This window comes from Hippopotamus amphibius, chromosome 6 (genome assembly GCF_030028045.1).
Source record: "Hippopotamus amphibius kiboko isolate mHipAmp2 chromosome 6, mHipAmp2.hap2, whole genome shotgun sequence".
Taxonomy (NCBI): Eukaryota; Metazoa; Chordata; class Mammalia; order Artiodactyla; family Hippopotamidae; genus Hippopotamus; species Hippopotamus amphibius.
This window is the reverse complement of record NC_080191.1, coordinates 64072010-64089689: the sequence shown is the minus strand read 5'-3', so window position 1 is coordinate 64089689 and position 17680 is coordinate 64072010. Positions and strand designations below refer to the sequence as shown.

Below are 17680 nucleotides of genomic sequence, written 5' to 3'. Positions count from 1 at the left end.
CCTAAGAGTCATGAGATGTTTTTGGTCTTAGATCCTCAAGCAGGGCTGGGAACCAGCTTTATCACACCCATTTGTCATATCCAATTAACAAACCACAAACTGAGTGTCTAATGTGTACTAGATGCTGAGCTAGTTCCTTTGAATCAAAGGTGACTGGAACATAGTCCTGGATCTTTGATGTCTTCCTACGCATTCTGTTTCCTGGACCATTTTCGGGCATCATCCCTCACATCTGGAATTCCCTATCCTCTTTTCTTCATTTGTCCAAATTCTGTTTTTCAACATTCAGTTAAAAGACCCATCTCTCATCAAGCTTCTTAACTGTTCTAGTGCTGTGACACTTATCACGTTTAGTCATTTGGCATTCAAATATACTACTTTGTTTTGTTGATAACTTTATATTCTCTTGTCTCTCCAGTTCAATTGTATGTCCCCTAAGAATAGTCAGTGTGCCTTAAACATTGTGCCTTCCTATGATTTAGCTTAATAAATATTCTTCTGTCAGAAAAAATTTTAAATTATTACTTTGAAATATCTGTCTACCACCAAAGGTGATTTCCCGGGAAGAATGGAACATTTTGATGTTTCATTTTAGATGCTATACTGTTTAAATATTCCAGTTGTTGGCAGGACCATTCCATTACTGCTTTGCTTTAAGAAGCTCGAAATTCTAATTCAGGTTGAACTAGTTATTTAAACAACATAACTTAGTGCAATGAATGGTCAAGACAAATGATCAGGACCTCTTTGCAGGGCTGTGAGTGAGAGGCTTTCTCTCGGTGGTCTTGTGTGGAATGTTTACTCAGTGCATTGGTCTCAGTGACCACTCTCCCAGGTGAATGTAAGCCATTTCAGAAAATGTGTAGTCATTAGGTCCATTTTTGCTTTATAGATTTAAACATTTTTATCTATGTCCTTTTTTTTTTTTTTCTTAACAGCTTATGTGGCTCCAAAGGATCTTAGTTTTTCTGAGGTGACTTCCTACAGTTTGAAAACCAGTTGGTCTCCTGCTGGAGAAAATGTTTTTTCATACCGCATCACCTACAAGGAGGCTACTGGGGATGGCGAGGTGACGGTGGTGGAGCCAGCCTCGAGCACCAGTGTCATTCTCAGCAACCTGAAGCCAGAGACCCTGTACCTGGTCAACGTGACTGCGGAGTACGAGGACGGCTTCAGTATTCCTGTAGCAGGAGAGGAGACCACCGCAGAAGGTGTGAGGAGGGCTTTCCACTGTTTTCCCCACACTAACAGTTTATTGTAGAACATTGTTACCATATGCTTTATAGTTCAGCACTGTGAATGCCCTTGTAAGATTCAGTATGTTTAAAACACAGCTACTCATAAATCTTTTTGAAAAGAGAAAAACTCTTGAGTAAAAGACCCTAGATTTATTTTGATGAATTTGAGGTTGAGACATAGAGAACTGTTAATAATTATGGGATTAACTCTTGAAATACAGCTTACCCAGCATTTTCTGTCCCATGTTTCAGCAGTGTCATGTTTAAATATTTCTGAAACTACCAAACTTTTGATGGCAGATATATATTATCAAAATTTATTTCTTTTTATAAAAATTGTGGTAAAATATACATATATGTGTAAAACATAAAATTGACCATTTTAAGCGTACATTTCAGTGGCAATTAGTACATTCATATTGTTGTGCTAACATCATCACATTCATCTCCAGAATGTTTTCATCTTGCAAAAAAACTGAAACTCTCTACCTGTTAAACAATGACTCTCTGTTCCCGCTACCCTCTAGCCTGCACTCCCTCCCACCCGCAACAACCATTCTACTTTCTGTTTCTATGAATTTGACGACTCTAGGTTCCCATATGAGTGGAATCATACAGTATTTGTCCTTTGGTGACTGGCTTATTTCACTTAGCCTAGTGTCCTCAGGGTTCATCCACGTTTGTAGCATATGTCAGAATGTCCTTTCTTCTGTGGCTGAAAGATATTCCATTGTATGTGTATACCAACAGTGGTGGACACTTGGGTTGCTTCCACCCTTTAGCTATTGTGGGTAATGATGCTAAGAACATGTTTACCAGATATTTTAAGCAATATTTGTGCAGATGTGTCCACTTTACTGGATAGGCTTGAATACTTTCTGGTACATTTCTCTACATTTGACATTTAAAGGATTCTGATGAACGTGGTTAGAAGGCCAGCACCAGACAATTGATCTTTAAGATAAATACAGTGAATATTACAAGAGATATCAGTTGCTCTTCTCCATTTTTATTGGGTATAGAAGAGGCTGAAACAGCAGCATGAGGAATTTAAGATAGTTACAAAGATGTATTGGCTGACAGGGAAGGCATATGTTGGTCTACTTGCTGATAAAAGCTAGAGAATCTTTTCTCTGAAAAAATTTTCAGATAAGATTGATTTCTCTTTCATGTATGATTTAGGTATATTTCTGCCTGAAGGCTCGTAGATAAACTAGATGACCTAAGATGTCTTCTTGTCTTATGATTTTTGTGATAGTATAACCTAGCAGTCCACACTTAGATATGTCTGACTTTCTGATGATTTCTCTGTAATGCCCACACTGAGTTTCCGGAGCCTGGCCCTGTTTCTTCAGCCCTTTGGGATGGGGATGGAGCTGTGTCTCAAGAAGAAATTGAAGTCTGAAGGGTTTTTGAGTAGAGCCAACTGTATTTGTTTATACTCCAGTTTTTGGTCATTGGGCTACTACAATAGAATTTGTAATACCTTTCCAATGCTGTTGTCTGTACTGAAATCTGAGATTTAGACTTTCTTTTGTCAGTAAGGAAGTGTCTGACTCAATACCTTTATTAAACCAGCAATTACTGAGCTTCTGCCATGTGTTAGGTACTATGATAATTGTTTCCATGGACTATCTCATTTAACTACCTCAGTAACCCTACAAATAGTCCCATTTTTACTGTCTGGTAATCTGAGACTCAAAATTACACAGTAATTACATTTCAGAGCCAGTATTCAAATCCATCAGTTTTGTTTGTTTTGACCAATTTAGTCTTTTTCCTTGCCCTGTTAAATGAATCATGGATGTAACTCTGCCATCTGCCATTTCTTTCTTTTCTTGAGATATACAACTCCTTTTTCCCTGGAGTGGTCTATTGATGTGTTGGACATTTAGATAAAGTTCTAAACTTCTAATTGTATGTGAGGTGCATGCAGATATATTCCACTGTGGTTTTACCCCAATGGATTTAGTTCGTCTTTCCTGACTGTGTTATCCATATAACAGCTTGCTTCTTAAACAAAACGGTCATTAAACCACAAAAACCAAGTGATGTTCTCATTTGGGCTTAACAAAAATTTCATTTAAGACTGTGTGTGGATGTTACTTACATTGCAATTTAACCTCAAGATTTAGATTCAACTAGCATTCATTAAGTACCTACAATGTGTTTGGTCTAACACCTGTATCGTCTAATTAGTCTCAAGTCAAATGGCTGTGCAGATAAAAGTGTTAGTTGCGGGACTAATTGGATAGCACAATTTGTTCAAGTGGGTAAATATGGTAGACTTGGGTGTTAGGTATTATTTTCCTACTTTTTTGAGAAAATCTAGTAACAGTGAAAGCCTTTTTATTTATGTTTGAAGAAACGGATTGTTTTTATTTTTGAGTTTTATGTCAACATGAATTTACAATTTAATTGAGTAGTTATGATTTTAAAAGTTATTGTTATATACCTCTTTATTTGATTAAAAAGTTGACAGTACTTAGTTTCTTTCTGGATGTTGTAGAGTGTTTGCTCTTTCAGAGTCTAGTTAATATCTGGCTAAATGAAGGCAGGAACCAGGATGTTTGTCAAAAAACTGCTCATGAATTTGCTTAGAAAAATGCTATAATTTAGTGATCAAAAACTAGTTTTTTATTTTTCACATATAATCAGTCAACTTCTTATTATTTTTTTAAATTTCAGTAAAAGGAGCACCTCGAAACCTAAAGGTGACGGATGAGACTACAGATAGCTTTAAAATTACCTGGACCCAAGCTCCAGGGAAAGTCTTAAGGTATCGAATTATCTATAGACCAGTTGCTGGTGGAGAAAGCAAAGAAGTTACCACCCCATCCAATCAGAGGAGGAGAACGCTGGAGAATCTGACTCCAGACACAAAATATGAAGTATCTGTAATTCCTGAATATTTCTCAGGACCTGGCTCTCCACTGACTGGAAATGCAGCCACTGAAGAAGGTAGAGGAGATATGCTTATCGCTCGGTAACGATGGAAATCTTAGACTATAGGAGAAGCCTTAGATAACTGTCCAGATGCCACAAGCCATGAGACACTTTGTCTCAATTATCTGAGTATCTTAGCTGGTAGTCCTATTAGACCTGACTTACTCAAATATTTGACTTACTCATGACAGCATTTATTGGTGTCAGCAGAACCTGAATGCTATGATATGGTCCAAGTAGTCTTTTAAAATAATATTATTAAATATTCTAATATAAACTGAAGGATGACTAGGGATTAAAAATCAAATCATTATGTACCATTGAGACAGATTACATATTGTTTCTTCAGGAAGATTTAAAAATATTAACCTGTTTTTATTTAAATAGAATGGTTTGTCTCCTAGGATAGATTCTGATATTAGTTGCAAATTATTAGTATTTAATGTGTGATTTCATGGAGAAAAATGAAGACATTCTTAATTTTCATTTTATCCCTTAAAGTTTTTTTAAAAATAGTAGTAACTACCTATTAGCAATAATAAATAGTTATTAAGCACCTATTTATGTCAGGTTCTGTGCAAAGAGCTTTTCATATATTATCCCATTTAATCCCTGCATAGAATCTATGAAGTTGTCACTTTTATTATCCCAGTTTTGCAAAAAAAAAAAAAAAATGGAGGCTAAGGAAGCTAAATAATAGCTCAGAGTCATGTTGCTCATAGGCGATGAATCTGAGCTTGTGGACTTTCTTGCCACTCACGTTCTAGTCTGGCCTGTGTCACTACTCTCCTCCTGGTGCAGCCTAGCTGATTAGCCTCTCCTTCAGAGACCCTGCTCTCTTCCTCCTCTCTTCCCTCTGGGAAGTCACTACTCTTTTACTCTTTCCAGTTGGGGATCTAGGGCTCTTTTTACCAAGCACCAGAAAAAGACCCAGTGATGCTTCACCTTTCTGTTTCCTGGAGTTAAAGTGGCTGGCTGATGTGTGCCTGGGGGGGGGAAGAGTCATAGAGTTGGGTGCCTTGAGACCCTTCAGAGACCACATGGCCACTCTACCAGGAAAGGCATGAAGAGCCAAACATCATAGTTGCAAAGGGATGGGCAGTCCCTGAGTTTTAACCAAGACTTGACCTCACATGGGCTGTTTCCTCTCATATATTTTTTCTAGGGACAGCATTATTTTTTTATCATTTATCATTTTTTATCACACTGGGGTATTTTATGGCCATCACATTTAGATGTTCACAGCATTACTCCAACAAACCCTTTTTATTGACGATTTCTTAGCGGAGTTAAAATCTCCATTGTGATACTAATCAGCATATATACATTTTATAGTGCTTTGTTCCACTTTTAGAGAAAACATTGTAGTTTTTTACATGAAAGATTCTAACTGAAAGATCTTAACATGTGTAAACACAGAAGAGGAACTGGTTGGCTTTTGTTTTTACTAACACATAGAGCCCAATTTAGAGATGCTTCAACTCTTATGGCTAGTCAATAGTTACAGTAGCTATAATCTCACCCAGGATATAAATTTGATTTTATATATGTATATATACATAAAGCAACAAAGTGTTTTTAAAGTCATTTTATTAAATAGTGAGTTTTGATGTTGTGTTTTTTTTTTTTAATGAAGTTAGAGGGAACCCAAGAGATCTAAGAGTTTCTGACCCTACGACATCAACTATGAAATTATCTTGGACCGCGGCACCAGGAAAAGTGAAACAGTATCTCGTCACATACACCCCCATGGCAGGAGGCGAAACTCAAGAGGTCACTGTGAGGGGAGACACAACCAATACTGTCCTGAGAGGATTAAACGAAGGGACACGGTATGCCTTATCTGTGACAGCCTTGTATGCGTCTGGGGCTGGAGATGCCCTTTCTGGAGAAGGGACAACACTTGAAGGTAATTACTATCATATTTTATAGACATCCCTGAGCTTGCTTGTGATCGCATGTAGGAAGCTTAAAATGTTTTCAGAGAATGAAATCTGGGAATGTGTGCAATCCTTTCTCTTAAAAGGAATTTGTGTTGAAAAGTAAGTAGTCATAAACTTGTCTCTTATTCAGAGATGTAGAATGTAAGCTGCTGAAAAAATTAGGTTTGATTGGGAAGAAGTGTACTGGGGAGCTGAGTGCTTAGTAAGGCCATAGAAATGTGTGTACAATGCCATGGGCTGGTTAAACGGAGAATAGGTGTGTGACACTCAGAGTGGGAACGGGCCTTGGGAGGGGGAGGGTTTGGGTTGCTCAAGGTCACATGGCCGCTGTCATCACCCACGAGCAGACAGGAACCCTTTTCTGACTCTCAGCCTCTTTTCAGGCACCATGCATATGAGCATTTGTAATAGCTTGAGAAACGTGAGAATCCAAGTTCCTGTTTATTTATTTTCTGAATGACCTCTAAAATTCAGTTCAGTGTTAGACGTTCAGAGGTAATGCAGTACTTAGTAAGAACCATCAAGACCAAAGCTGTTTCCTTGGTTCTCTAGAGTTCATTGTCAGAGGGCTTCATATTTCTTGGGCTCTTTTGAACTATAATGGCAACTTAGATTTGACTCACCACAACTACAAAGTAAGTTGTGTGTGTGAGAAAATAGAAATTTAACTTAACTGCAATGAGAATGGATTGTAGTGTTAAAAAAGTATCAGTGGATGGTTAAAACGATGACTCAGTTCCATAGCTGGGGGCCTAAATGGGAAATCAAGTATAGATTTCCTCTTGCTAGCACCATCTTTTCTATGACTTAGTTAAAATAGTTGTAGGAAGAAAATGAATCTGAAGTATCTTTGTAATGTGAGATCACAGTGATATTAGGCAAAATATCCATCACATTTAGTGGATCCAAGAGCTTGGAGGACTGTAGATGTTGTAACTAACAGGGACGAGGCCTACAAGAGGCAGTTTTGATTAAAACTTCAAGACTTAGTTAAGAAATAAAAACAAATAGACAAAAATATTCTAACCAAAATTCTGTCTCTAATAGTGGTCAAGAGTTGAAGTCCAATACTCTGTGAAATTTATTATTAGGAGAGGATTTAAATGAAAGATTACATACCAGTGTGTAAAGTACTGATTGTCAGAAGAGTCCTGGTTTGGCTCCCTCGCCATGTGACATTAATATCATCCCTTAACCCTGCTGAGCCTCAGTTTACCCGTCTGTAAAGAGGGGATGACCATTGTTCTCCCCTCCTCCCAGACTTACTGTGAAGATCAAATGGGAGAATGTAAGTGAAATGCTTTGGGAACTCTTAACATACTCCACATATATGAAGTTCATCAAGGGGAAACAACATTCACTTTAGAACTGATATCTAAAAATACAGCTTTTGTAAGTATTTCAAAGATATTGATTGATTACTCTAAAGTTTTGAAAATAATAAGAGAGAGAAATGGAAATTGCCTTAATTACGGAGACATAATCCAAACAATAGAAGCATGTGATCTTTATATCTGGAGCAACATTCAGAATTTCTGAGACATTTGTGCTTTTCTTTTGACCGCTGAAGTTCTCTTCTTCATGTGCTTTCTGCAGGCTTTCAACATAGATTATTCATAGGATTTTTTAAGGATCACCTGTTGAGCTTTTATTTTTTTTTATAGAATATTTATAGGTTATTTATATTTGTGAACATTTCTTCCTTATAAAGAATATCTTAGAAATAATTTAATAGTTTTACTTCTGCTTTTTTTAAAATAAATTTATTTTTTTATTGACTGTGTTGGGTCTTCGTTGTTGCACACGGGCTTTCTCTTGTTACGGTGAGCAGGGGCTACTCTTCATTGTGGTGCACGGGCTCCTCATTGTGGTGGCTTCTCTTGTTGCAGAGCACGGGCTCTAGGTGCATGGGCTTCAGTAGTTGAGGCACATGGGCTCAATAGTTGTGGTTCATGGGCTCTAGAGCACAGGCTCAATAGTTGTGGTGCATGGGCTTAGTTGCTCTGCGGCATGTGGTATCTTCCTGGGGCAAGGCTCAAACCCGTGTCCCCTGCATTGGCAGGCGGATTCTTAACCACTGCACCACCTAGGAAGTCCCTGCTTGTACCTTTTAACCTTCTGATATTCTTCTGCTTTTCTTACTTTAAAAAATATATTCAGTCAAAAGTCTTGATTTTAAAGATTAAGGCATTTTTACTAAGAATAATGTATTACTAACTTTTAGAAAATAAAATGGACATTCGAACTTAACAGCAAATGCATTCTACTGGGTGATGATTTTTCTGGGCCAGGTGTATAGCTGAATCGTTTATAATTTTCTGCCTTTGCACAGTGGTATAGAAAATCTACCAACTTGTATATACATGTGAGTGTGCACATAAATGTATCTGATCAGAAATAATCTTGAAGGGAGATACAAGGATAGTGAAATAAATTAAAAAAGTAGTTTCCCATTCCCTGAGAAGGAAGAAAACTAGATGATTTGCAAGTTCATTTTAAAAATATAGTTAATTCATAACTAAATTGTAGTAGTAGATTTTTTTTCCCATTGACACCAAAGCTCTTTACTGTAGTGAAGGATTAAAGAAAATGCTGCCAGCCTGATTTTATTGACGTATTTATCTCATTGCATGATGTGTGGTAAACTTGATGAATATGTGAAAGCATAGTTGTGACTAAATTAAAATAATAGAAGATTTTTGCCCCTGGTTATTCCATTTCATTTTATTATATTAACTTAGCCAAATCCACATACCATATACAGGAATAGGATATGATGGTAAATGCAGGGAATGGAAAGCCCAGAAACAGAGCCAGGCAACTGCTTTTGAGGGTTGCTGTTTTTCTAATCTGTTTTTCTCTTGGGAGAGGAGGTGGTTAGAGCAGACCTTGAAGGAATGTTTCTTCCATCCAGAGGCATGGTTCCGCCAGCAAGGGCATTCTGTGGGTTGAAAATTTTATAGATTGACTGAAGTGCATTCTATTCAATTAAAAAAGAATTAAAAAAAATATTTAGTGTGGTCTACAACCATCCCTAACTTAATCTGTTTCCTAGTGCTTTCTTGAAATGCAGCCAATGATCAGAAAATTCCCCTGTCCCTGGAAGAGAGATTTATGAGCACTGGCATTGGGAAAGTTCATGGTTGGCCCTAGTACTGTATGAAATAGAATCACAAAGGCAGAGTTTATTACTATTTCAGATCCAAACTTCAGAGGAATCTGAGCACAAACGACTAGGTTTGATTTACACTGTTTTCTTTCTCCTATTGTTGTTGTTGTTAAAGTAGATTTAATGTAATTACTAAAACACTGCTGTACATGTAAATGAGCTTTAAGTCTTGAAAGAATTTTTGGTTGTCACTGTTAGTGTTTACAGAGAGGGAAACCTGCTCTTATAAACCTCGAAATGAATAATGCCCATTTTAATTCAGAGATTTACCACAAGTGAATGAAAAGTTTTGGAATAGTACAGTTGTTTTATTTTTGAGTGGATTTTTTGGCTATGGAAAAGATGACTTTTTCACAATTTCATTTGTTTCAGTTGCCATAGCAACCATCCAGTGTCCTACACATGAATGGCTTGCTGTACATCAAACCAAGCTAACTCAGCTGACATTTTGTTACAATGAGGTTTTTAGCACATCACAGGGATTCTTCTGCAAGATGTTGAGTAACATGGGGCCCCTCCAAGATGGACTAAATAAGGCCTCTATGTTTTCCTAGATTTACTGCTGTTTCCTAATTAGAAAAATCATATATTCTGGGTATAACAGCTCTGATGTTTGCAGGGAACTTTAGCACAGTCTCCAAACAGCAATTCATATTTTCTTTTCTGCAAATGAATGGCTTATCAGAGAAACACCTAAATTACACCAGAGAGGTGACAAGTATGGAAGAAATCTCACCCAGGCTTTGAGGTTGAAGGCCCATTTAATTGTTTAGGGGTTTTTTAGAACTAGGTGTTGCTTAAAGTAATTAAGTTAACTGATCAATAGTGAACTTTGTCCTTTGGAATGGTGACTCCAAGTCTTTGGTTGTAAATCAAGTGTGTTTCCACATGAACATTATCCAGAGCAGGTCTTCTGTATTCTGCTGTGGAAAGTTGGATGACTTTGAGTTGAGCTCTAAAGGAAAAGACAAATTGATTCAGAAGAGGGTTTGCATTACATTTTCAATTTAACTTCTATTTTTGAAAGTGGTATGTGTAACTCAATGAAAGCCGGCTGGAACAATCTGTAAGGTGAAAATAGAGTTTCATTTCATAATGATTAATTTTTCAGTCATCATCATTGGCTAATTTGTGTTATAATTATATTTGAATTGGATGATGATTTGCTTTTCAGAAAGCAAATGGAAAAGGGCTAAGGAAATGTAGGAAAGTTACTTAAATGGGCCTTAGTTCTTTGGCCTCATATGTGGAAAAAGTAGAATCAACCCCTTGTGGATGTTCAGATCATGAGAACTGCACCTGTCTAATTACTTGCCCCAGCAGCAGGCACAGAGATGCATGCACGCCGGCATCAGAAATGATGCCTTTTGAGTATACATGAGTATGTTTTGTAATCAGATCGGAAATACTGAGTATCAGAATTTTAAAAACTGATAAATTTTGTTTGTTTAAATTTATGACAGAAAAGCATTATTATTCCTTATACCTATCCTGGTACTATACTGGGGGGAACAGAGGAGAAGGAAAAACTATTGAGAAGGCATCAAAGAAATAGAGATAAAGGCATGTTATCATTACGGAAGATGACTTGTTTGAAACGATTGCCAGAAATTCTATTCCCGGAGGTAAAAGTAATATACAAAGCGCAGGCATGTGGTTCAGAACAGCAGAAAACAAGTACCATGAGATTAATTATTATTGAAAACAATGTCACTTAGGTAAAAAACGTGAATAAATCTGAACATCATAGAGCATACATTTGTAAGTCTTGGGGCAGAGGGAGAGGAGGAGCTCAAGATGGGGGAGGTTTGCTGGAGCAAAAGGGGGTCCATGTTTGGGGAAAGGTTGAGGCAAAGTGGCGAAAAGTCCCCTGGAGTTGGTTTCTGCTCACTGCCGCTGTTTCTGTGTTTTCCCCTTTGGAAGAACTGTAACCTTTGCTGGACAGAGGCCGTATACTGGTCTTCTAACACCTTTCTTATTCCTCTGTCTTTCCTCTTCCTTCCCAGGTACACTAAAAAGAGACTCCCAAACCCAATCCAAGCCAAATAATCTCTTTCTGTAGCTACTGATGTCTGACCTTCTGTAGTTTGAGGACAAAACCTACAATTCAACCTATTAAACCAAAGCAAATGCCTCACTAGGTAACACCTGGGTCAACCTTGTTCACAGGGAAATGTGACCAAGGCTTGAAGAAGAAGCATGAGTTGAAAGCCATTTCCTTTTGACGCAGGATGGAGGGGAGGAGAGAGTGGTAAACATCCCATGCATGTTATGGGATGGAAAGGATGTGATGAGAGACTTCAGTCAGCTTCTCAGTTCTCCAAGGGTCAGCCTTGGGCGCGTGCCACAGACCCATGCAATACAGAAACCATCACGCCATCCTACACAGCATCCCTGTGTCTGCCAATTTTGACCAGCTTTGCTTTAATCACACGGTCTTTATTTCACCACACCTGTCTCTCATTTCAGAGTGAAAGCAAGTGTGACGGTTCCTTGCCGCACTGACCAAACACAACTTCCAGATAAGTGCCCCCTAAATGAGAAGAGAGTACAGAATCATGGAGAAATTAAGATCACAGGGGAGATTGAAAAGATTTTTAGAAAGCATCAGGGCTCATGCACATCTCCAGACACTCCAATTTAATTGACCTGGGCATGGCCGAGTCTTTAGCTTTCTGGGTGATTCTATGTATCTGATTGGGTCCAGTCCAGTTATTTTGTTGCTGAGGGTCCCAGGGCCCCAGGAGGTGATGGCCTGCTCACAAGGTCCCCAGACCAGCTTGGCCACTTGATAGCCTGCCAGTTATATCACAGGGTGCAATCCAACTGCTTCTTTTTTTGTAACAATATTCAGTCAAGCCAAGTTTCCATTTTTAAAAACTTCAAGGGTTATAGGTCTGATAAAATATACTGGTCAAGAGTGCATCATATTCTCAAGATTCCTGGGTGTAGTGCAACAACTTGAAAACCCAACCCTCCTGCTTTTTGAAAGGAAAAAATAAAGGTTTTTCAATGTGTTTGACAACAGTATAAACAATATTTAGGATTATTCGTATCAAACTGACTGATTGACATACAAGAAACCCATTGAAGCAGTTTACCTTTTCAGTCTTTGCTTCTGATTTGAGGTGTCTTTTTTCTTTCTTTGGATTCCACACTTCTTTGTCACGAACGTGGCATGTTGCAGTGCCAGTACCTGCAAGTAATGCTTTTATGCACGAGGCGGAAACTATACTTTTCTGAGGATTTTTTTCTGTAATTGAGAATTTACTTAGTGTTCACTTGAATTAGTGTTGTCATGCCATTAATTGGAACTCAGGAATATTTTTTAGTTAATATTTTATTGGAATCCTAAAAAGTGCTAGTACAGATTCTTTCCAGGATGTTGACAAACCTTGCAAAGGTCCTTATTGCAATTTTACTAATATTTTGTTCTAGCTTTCCAGGTCTTGAGTGTGTTAACATAGTTGATTGAAACCCATGGGAATACATGGCTAGTGAGCTAGGCTCCCTTTGTTTGTAGCCCAGAAATATCTTTGTGAATGTATTTTTGTTTCAACCACAATTCGCTTCCTATTATTTTCTCACAGTAAAGTCATTAGCCTGTGTTTGTGGGATTGATGTCTTGTTGCCACGGAAATTAACAATGTCATAAATTCAGTGCTATAGAAAGTAGGGAGAAAAACAGGCTGAGAAGCACAACCTTCGGGAAAACTAGAAATTGAAATTATTGTTTGTATATTACTCCAGTGTTAATTTGGAAGATAATTTCCATATTCTAGCTAACTTCGTCTTATACTTTTTGGGAATGTTATTAATGCAGCTTGTTGGCTCATTTAAATTCAGAATCACTTTCAAGTACTTTGAAGCATTATTTCACAACAGCTGTTGCTAACTGCAACTTAGGAAATTTAAGAGAAGAGGCACATATGAAAAAAGGATGTAGTGTATATCAAGCACAGGAAACATGCTGCAGATTTAAAGCTTAGAGACCAGTAGTTTGGATATCAATGATCAAAACAAAATAAAAAGGAAAAAAAAAAACCAACAACCAAGTCAAACCCAACCCAATCCAACTCAACCAAAGAAACAGTTTATTTATATTCCTGTAAGTAGAGAAGATATAAAGATGTGTGACCATTTAAGTAGCAAATACATTTAAAGAAGACCTTTAAATGAAGATTAACCTCAAGTACTGAGGGAAAGGAGTCAGTATGTTCTTGAAAATAAATATTCTTGGTTGCAGTGAAATATGTAACTAATTTCCCTCCAGAGATGAGATGTCCTGTCAGCAGTTAAAGTTGTTTATAATGAAGTGAGAATTTTCCATTTGGTCTTAGGGCCTGGTAGGATGCCCAGCTCCCATTTTATTTATTTTTCCCTCTGTAATCTACCATATATGATAGATTTTTGTCCACTAAGATTTCTTTTCCATTAATTGTTATCTTTATGTACTGAAATTTAAATGATTATGAATATATTTTTAAGCTATTCATTTTTACTCTTTGATTCAAGTAAAATAACAGCCTTCAACATTCTTGTAGCAGCATATATATTATTTTCTTGAATACACAACAATTACTGGTAAAATGTATGCTGTAGAAGCGGATAGTTTTATATTTATGTCATACTGTGGCATAAACCCTAGTAAAGGTAGCCAATATAAAGCGACCTGTATATTTATCTTACATTTAAATTATGGAAAGTTAGGGTTTTATTGGTAGACATCTGTGTCTCCTATTAAGCCATATTTTTCCATTTGGGTTGTATTTTTTTTTTAAATGAGACAGCCAAAATTTAGTAGCAGACATTTTCGATCAGCTAGAACAAGTGCTGTGTTTTGCTTTGATGACTAATCGTTTTTAGGTTTTCCAGAATTGGTGGTTTTTCATTTCCTTAGGGTTAAGCTACAACTGAAATTTTGCATTTCTGCTTTTTTAGCTTTGTGACAGAGTTTCCACCCAAAAAAGGTTGTTGGAATTAAGATTTGCAAGAGATAGGAGATCATTGAAGTCATTGGAAGTGGTACATTGAAACTGAGCTTATTTGAATAAGATAAGAGGGCAAAAGATGATGGTGAAGAGATACAGATCTTTGTGCACAATGGACTATCATAAGGAGAACTGATTGTAAAATCTGGGGATTTAGATGCTTTTTTTTCCTTTGGAATTTTTTTTAGGCATGTGCGTCTTCATATTTGGTTGTCATTCTTGTCTTGAAGGACATTTCAATCTGATTGGACATACGGGGGCCAGGGTGATAAGCAGGAATCAGGTATAATTCTAAAGTTTAATCCCATCTTCTGTTCAGATGGAAGGACAGACAGCTCAGAAGGAAGAAATGGGCAACATTAGACAAAATGAGTCCAGCCAGTCAGGACGTCTACCGGGATGAAGGGGTATTTACACATTTAGTAGACGTGAAAAAGTGATCTCCTTTTCATTTCTATTCTAGAGCGTGGTTCACCTCAGGATCTGGTTACCAAAGATATCACTGACACGTCGATTGGGGCATATTGGACATCTGCTCCAGGAATGGTTCGCGGTTACAGGGTCTCCTGGAAATCGCTTTATGATGACATTGAGACTGGAGAGAAGAGACTTCCTGGAGATGTAATTCATACTGTGATAGAAAATCTGCAGCCAGAGACCAAATACAGAGTTTCAGTATTTGCAACTTACAGTAGCGGAGAAGGAAAGCCTTTGACTGGAGAAGCCATAACTGAATGTAGGTAGCATTCTGAGGGGGTTAGAGTGTGTTGGTGCTACCTAATAGCTATCAGCTCGTAATAACCACTTGCATTTTTTTTCTTTATATGACAAATGGGGACTAAAAAATTCGGACCTTAATGAATGTGGTTTAAATTCAAGTTCGTTTTGTATCTAAAATTATATCAAATTTTGAAATATTGAATCCCTTCCAACTACCTATGCAGTTGACCCTTGATCAATGTGGGGGTTAATCTGGGTATAATTTAGAGTTGGCCTTCTTTATCTGAGATTCCTCTGCATCCCAGGATAAAACTAACCTCAGATGGTGTAGTCCTGTAGCATTTGCTAGTGAAAAAAATCCGTATATAAGTGGACCCTCGAAGTTCAAATCTTTGTTGTTCAAGGGTGAACTGTGTTTCTCTCTCTCTCGTTCTCTCTCTTTTTTTTCCATTTTTTTCTGGTGGAAAGATCAACTAGATAAGAAGCTCAACTAGTGAAAAGATCAGAAGCTATGGAGACAGAGAATTCAGACACATTTATAACTATATCACCTCGGGCAAGTTCTTGAACCTTCTTTGAGCCTCAGTTTCCTAAGGTCTAGAATGTGGCCTCAGGTTGTTTTGAGGATTAGATGAAATAACAATGGGCAAAGCACCAAGCGTAGTGCCTAGCCACTGCGAGAAGCTGGATAAATGATTTGGCTATCGAGACTATGATTGTCATACACCCAAGACTAATCCTAGATTATTTTTACTATGTTTGGCTAAATCAAGTCTACTCAGTTTTTTGGGGGCTAAAATTTACCTTAATCTCATTAATATTCTGTCTTGTGAAAAATTTTGGATTACCTCTCATCATTTATTATCTTATTATCGGGTGGCTAGTTAGAGGTGTGTCGGTATTTCTTAATTCCTAAAAAGTGATTTGTTAAGGATGGGCATTTCTAAGAATTTATAGAAGAAAACTTTATTCCTTTTGTTTGGGAGGCTTTTAGGAAAAGGGGAAAGATTGGGGCATTCTTACATTTTCTTTTATTAGAAAGAATTGGAGGAACTGGGAGATTTTTCTGCCAAAGGAGGAGAGAGGGAAATGCCATGAGCAATTTCAGTGAAGTCCTGTATCCTGATTTTAAGTTGTCCTTAAATTAAAATCTTTTGGTCTGAATTCTCTGAGGAATCCATCTTTTTTTTTAAATCACTGGCAAACTCAGTTGGATATGTCTAAGCTTAAATCTGTGTCAAAATTAACCAGATTAAAAAAATCAAACTCCTCATAGGAGATTTAAATACATGAAGAGGCGTATTTCTCAGATATTCACATGATTGGTTTCCACGGGTGAATGAAATCCTGTGTCCGAATATATTGGCTGATATAGTTTAAGAAGCTGGCAGAAATTCATCTCTATTTCTTGCAGATGTTCATTTGTTGTAAAGAGAAGCTGTGTTGTAAACTTAGGCCACATACGACACATCTAGGTAAATTTTTTTTTTGTAGAAGTAAAGATATAATTCATGTAGCTGAGAAATTTTCAAAATATATGTATTTAGAGGGAAACTTTTTCAGAAATTCTCCTCCATAATTTCTTCTTCTGAAAAGATTGAGTCCTCAGATATTTATTTGGGATTGAAAATCTCTACAGAGGTAGGTTTTAGGCCAAAGCAAGTATATTAGCAGAAATCCTAAATAAACTTTCATCTCTAAGAAGGTTAGCATCTAAGAAATTTTCAGTATTTCTTGGCCAATTGATTGATTTGAAGGTGAGTGAATAGAGAGGCCTCTTTTGAACTCTGAGCAGATGAGGCAGGAATGAGAGTACATTTTCTAGAGGGTATCTCAACAGCTCAAACAGCTAAGCAAGTACAACAGAAGACAGGAACCTTTCTTTGTTCTATTACCATTTTGTTGTTGTGTTTTACCTTGCTTTCTTTGTGGAAAGGAAGGTAGTTTAGAAAGTACTTTGAGAAATCTGAGTCGGATGTGGTGTGTTCGGGTGGTGGATGAGTCCCGAGCGGTGTGGATAACTGGGCCGTCACTGGGTCATGCTCTTAGAGTTTCTTATAAACTTCCAAGGGGACATTTTGGAAATATTTTCAGGAAATATTTTCTGCTTTCACCTGAAACTCAGGGACATGGTATGCAGACTGTTGATACAATGAAAACCACGAACTGTGACTAGAAAGCCAGCAGAAGGGAAACTTTCTACTGGTCCTCCAATTATGGCAGCTGGTTTAGCAGAGGTACAGTGGGTGTTGGAAAGCATCTCGTAAGAGTTACCAAAACACGAAAGAACTTAGAATGGGAGTGTTACAATATTTTATAGCATGTGGCATACCTATGAATGGAATGAAAAATCTTGCTTTTTACTTATGGGAAGCCAGCAAGGATTTGTTTTCCTCCTTAAAATCCAAAGTTTCCCATTAAAGCTAGGATGAGCTATGTTGTACTTTATTTAACTTCAATTCCTTAAGGAGTTAATTAAAAATCAGGAATACAGTTGAGATCTCTGAAACATTTCAAGGTATGAAGTATATTTGACTGTTATTAACATATTTAAATTTGGGAATATTTTAAAGTTTGGGATCCCACTCTTTTGAGGACATAGGTTTCTTTTTAGACCTATACTCATAAGATAAATGTCCATTTTTCTCAATTCTGAGTTGTATGAAATTGGTT

The 17680-nt window shown here is 37.3% G+C and overlaps 1 protein-coding gene across 2 annotated transcripts in view; it reads left to right on the top strand.

Moving 5' to 3' along the window:
* The window catches only part of COL12A1 (collagen type XII alpha 1 chain), a 110921-nt gene that overhangs the window by 19792 nt on the left and 73449 nt on the right, over window positions 1-17680 (top strand). For both annotated transcript variants that reach the window (XM_057738447.1, XM_057738448.1), the window contains exons 11-14: window positions 939-1211; window positions 3927-4199; window positions 5821-6093; window positions 14751-15023. In XM_057738447.1, the coding sequence (XP_057594430.1) occupies window positions 939-1211; window positions 3927-4199; window positions 5821-6093; window positions 14751-15023 (1092 nt within the window). The remainder of the gene's footprint in view (window positions 1-938; window positions 1212-3926; window positions 4200-5820; window positions 6094-14750; window positions 15024-17680) is intronic.